The 4,816-nt window shown below is 34.7% G+C and overlaps 1 protein-coding gene across 1 annotated transcript; it reads right to left on the bottom strand.

Moving 5' to 3' along the window:
* Positions 1-2,184: 2,184 nt before the first annotated feature.
* LOC110297570 (olfactory receptor 5P56-like) lies at positions 2,185-3,123 on the bottom strand. Its single transcript, XM_021166370.2, has one exon. It carries the CDS (start codon positions 3,115-3,117, stop codon positions 2,185-2,187), a length of 933 nt encoding a protein of 310 aa, XP_021022029.2. The 5' UTR covers positions 3,118-3,123.
* Between the last annotated feature and the right edge of the window lie 1,693 nt (positions 3,124-4,816).

Here is a 4,816-nt window from a genome sequence, read left to right on the forward strand (position 1 = left end):
AGTCATCATTTCTACTGCTCTTTAGAGTAGCTCCAGAAGGCCACACATCTGAATATGCTTTATTTTATTGTACTCAGTAGTTTTCTGGTCACACAATTGATTATGTTCTATAACATAAAGCTATCGGGATATTTTTCTTCACTTCCAGGATGGCCCTCTGAAGGGCCTTTCTGTGGATATTAACATGACACTTTCAATCAGATCCTGCTTGCCTCAGTTGTATTCACAAACAATATTGAGGGATACACATATTTTGACCACAGGGACTTTGGTCTTAATTCTTCTTTTTTTCCTCTCCCTTTCCCCCACCCCCTGGGCTTCATTCTTGAGCAACTTGAGTACTATTTCTTAAAGAAAATGGTATTCTACAATTCTAAGAAAAGTGTCTACTCTTTGATCTATATTTGCTCTTATTTAAGTCATATGTGTAAATGTGCAAACATTTCTGGGTAAAGAAATATAGGACTTCGAAATAGTATATGGATTATCTTAGGTAAGCCAATGGCTTGTTTCCTTGCCAGCATGATACCTGCTATTAACAATCATGAAGATCAAGTTAAACAGGCATATTTCAAAAAATATTGACAAAATAACCCTTGGAGGTCTGATTCCCTCTTTTGTGTAAGATGCTAACTGGAGAACAATGAAACTTGACATGTTCAAAAAGATTTTCTTTCTGACAAGAGGTTTATTCTCCATGAATGGGAGAAGCAATGCCCTCCTAATCCTCAGAGAATACCTACAAAGTTTTCATTTTCACTGTGTAAATGAAATAATAAATTTCCATAATTTATTTAATTGTCTGGATTTTTATATCGATTTAAATATAATAAATATTAAGATGTCACAAGTTTTAAGGCTGAGATAACCTCATAATTTTGCATTTATATCTATTATTTTTCATTTGTTCTGTGTTTTCCTCTAACAAGTATGTACTCTAGTTTCCCTTACTAAATCATATATATTTTTATTTTCCTTAGTTATTAAAATAGTAACTCCAAACTCTGATATCTCTAGCTCTAATGCCCCGGGTATCAGATTCTAGATCTTGCTTTAAAAGGAAATAAACACTAACTTAAGTCAGTTCTCTGGAGTTCCCATATGAAAGCAATTTTCACCTTAGCTTTTCCAGGCTCATGATGAGGTGATGAATGTCTCAGGCAAAAAGATACTTTCTACAATAAAATTGTGCACTGTAACCTGTAGCATCATCTTTGGGTTATTATATCAGATGTTATAATATTGGGGTTGTTAAATCCTAATTTCTTCATAGACCCAGATTCATGACTGATGTGGAAGCATTAATCAATGAAATGGAATGCTAGCATTTGTACAAGTGTGATATCAATACTTTATTTTACTGAAAGTGGGAATCAGAGCACTTTCCCCAGGTAAACATGGTTATGGTATACATAAACTAGACATTCTTCATAAAATACATTTCCCTAGGATTAATGTGATGTAATAACTAAGGTTTCATTTTCTTGTACAAATCTTGGGTATCATAACAATGCTCACAATATTAGATTTAGAATCACATATTATAGGTCAAAGTGTTAACCAGAGGAATTGAATCAACACTTTTATTTCATGGAACATAGAATCAGAGAGAATAGCTCTACATCACTCTGGAGAAATTGCCTGATTTCTACAAGGCTTGATATCTACCTCTGTAAATTGAGTGCAATTTAAAATGACAGGATAATAAACTTATTGTACAAGCTAAATGTAAAGCCAAAGCTTATTGGTTTCTTAGTCTCTGAATTTCACTATTAATCTTATATCTGTTTCTCCATGACTTTATGGTAGATCAACATTTATTTTTCACTGTCTAGACAGTCTTTTTGTAAAATAAGAAATAACAATGACACATTATTTCTTTATTTTTTAAAAATAAATGGGATCCATATGCAATTGATTTATAACATGTGCATAAAATGGAAATATTAAATTATTGTTTGTTTCATAAACAAAATAAATAAAATATCTTGATATATTGAGGAATTTTGTAATAGTAGCAATTATTCTTGTGTTAGTATGACTTGATACCAAGATGTCTTCTTACTATATTCAAGTGTATAAAGGGAAAGCTGATGAAAAGGAATAGGAGTTTAACTAACACAAACAGTTGAGCAACACTTACTAGGTACTAACAGTGGCATGGATATATAAAATTTTTACATTCTATGGAAATATTCTGATAGTTGCCTTCCTGAGAGCCTCTTTTACATCTCTGTTTCTCAGACTGTAGATGAGGGGGTTGAGCATGGGGATCACCACTGTGTAGAATACAGACAGTATCTTGTTCTGTGCAGTAGAGTAGTTTGATTTGGGCATCACATAAATGAAGGTAATGGTTCCATAGTAGAGAGTGACTGCAGTGAGGTGGGAGGTGCAGGTGGAGAAGGCCTTCTGTCGGCCCTCAGTGGAGCGCATCTTCAGGATGGTGATGAGAATGTAGGTGTAGGAGACAGCTATGACAAACACTGTGATCACAATGATGGATCCAGCAGAGATGGAAGGAATAATTCCAATAATGGAGACATCTGAGCAAGAAAGCTTCAACACAGCAGGGAAGTCACAGAAAAAGTGATCTATCTGATTTGATCCACAGAAGGACAGACTCGAGAGACAACAAGCAAATGTCCCTGAATTCACACAGCCACCTACATATGAAGCTCCAACTAAAAGGAAGCAGATCCTGGGAGACATATGTGTTGAATAGAGCAGGGGTGAGCAGATGGCCACATAGCGGTCGTAGGCCATGACAGCTAGGAGGAAGCACTCAACTGTCCCAAATGTCACACCAATACAGAATTGGGCTATACAATCAGCCACAGAGAGTGTTACTGTATGTCGAAGGAATCCTGTAAGCATTATAGGTGTGATTGATGTGGAAAACCCAATGTCTACAAAAGCCAGATGGCTAAGGAACAGATACATGGGAGTGTGGAGTTGGGGGCAGCTTCTTATTAAACTGATGATGCTGAAATTTCCCACTAAAGTAACAATATATATTCCTAGAAATATCATAAATAGAATGACACGTAGTGTGGAATTCTCTGTTAACCCCAAAAGGATGAACTCTGTCACAGTGCTGTGGTTTTGAGCTTCCATATCAGGTGTGAAATGTCCCCGTTGAAGATAATGAGAAAAAATTTTTGTTTACTATTTTTCAATACTTTAAAATTTTTTCTTTTTATCACATATTAATCCCATCCTTTTATCAAAATTATAAATATCTGCTGTTTTAAGATTTAAAGATTGTGTTCCTTCTTTAAATAGAATGTGAATAATGTTCTCACCCTTCTATTTCCATTACCTTTCTCTATTTATGCAGTATTTATACAAAGTTTCCTGAAATCTTGACTTCCGTCATTTTTTCCTCAAGGTGGAGGTCCATAATTTCAATGATCTCTTGAGATTCTCCTCATGCACACATCAATTAAGAATCCTCTAACCACTTTAAATTTTGTCATTCCACAGTCTTCTTCAAAACCTCCACCAATATTTGATATTCTTTTTATGTATGTTTTTGTGTGTGGTTATTTTGCCCACATGCATGTTTATATACCAGATGTATGTCCTAGACCTGGGGAGATCAGAAGATGTCATTAGATTTCCTGGAAGTGTAATTATGGCCAGCTGTGAGCCACCATGTCAGTGCTAGTATAATCTGTTTCTGCTGCAAGGACAGCCAGTGATATTGACTGCTGAGCCCCTCTCCAATCATCTCATTCATTCACAACGTCATGTCTACTACTTGGCCACCTTCCTGGTCATCTTCCTCACATTGTACTCCACCCAGTAAAATCCTATCGCTTTGTCTAATTTGTTTCCAGTTCTTTTTTCATCTCCTTTTAAATTCTTTGTGTACCCACTTAGCTAAAATACTTGATCACTTTTATTCTGTATTCTGTCTGCTTATTACCTTCTAACTCACATTGATTTCTTCTTACAGTTTATCATACTATGAAATAATATCCTAATTCCAATAAAAAAATAGGATAATGCCAAAATTTAATTCTTTTTTTTTTTGCGGGGGGGGGGGGGGGTTTCATGACAAATTATAACCTCATTGGTATAACACTCATTATTCTTTCTGACTTCTCCCTGTATTTAACTATGTTTCTCACCATTTTTCTATGCAGTTCTCAAACTAACCAGATTTCCACAATTGTCCCTGGTGCCTTAGCCTCCATAATTATTCTCTTTTCACAGCCTTCTCTGACTCATCAGGATGAATCTGGTTCACTTCCTTTTGTTGCAGGCATCTACTTCTACAGATAGCTGATGTGTACCCTGGGTTATGGTTTTTTACTCCTTTGCCTTTCATTCCCATCAAAATTCACATGTTCCCATTGATAACGTATCTCTTTGTCTTAAAAACACTAAGAATTTGGGCAGAAATGTGCTAAAAAATTTTTGAGTATGTGCATAATTAATGTAGTAACTAGATTCTGTAAAACCAACCATGCATATAATTTACTCTACTGCCCAGAAAACCAGGCTTCAGAAAGAATAAAATTAATTAAATATTTCATGTAATATGTTACAAAGCAATATGAATCACATCTCATTTTCCCAATTTTTAAATTGAAATTAAATAACAAATATGGAGAAAACACTTGAAAATTCCTTTGACACATTTGAAATTTTCCTATCACACATTTCAATCAATAGATAATTTGTACATATCTATGTTCCTTTTAAATATTTTAATATGCATTTTATCAAAGCATATGAGAAAGACAGAGCTCTTTTTCAGAAAATGTCTTTCTATACATCTACTAGCCCCAGCTTACCGCAAACTTGT

This window comes from Mus caroli, unplaced genomic scaffold (assembly GCF_978045245.1).
Source record: "Mus caroli unplaced genomic scaffold, Mus_caroli_1 scaffold_8, whole genome shotgun sequence".
Taxonomy (NCBI): Eukaryota; Metazoa; Chordata; class Mammalia; order Rodentia; family Muridae; genus Mus; species Mus caroli.

Bases quoted from the DNA above. Each gene is read 5' to 3' on its own strand.
- LOC110297570 (XM_021166370.2), bottom strand. From the start codon at position 3,117: ATGGAAGCTCAAAACCACAGCACTGTGACAGAGTTCATCCTTTTGGGG.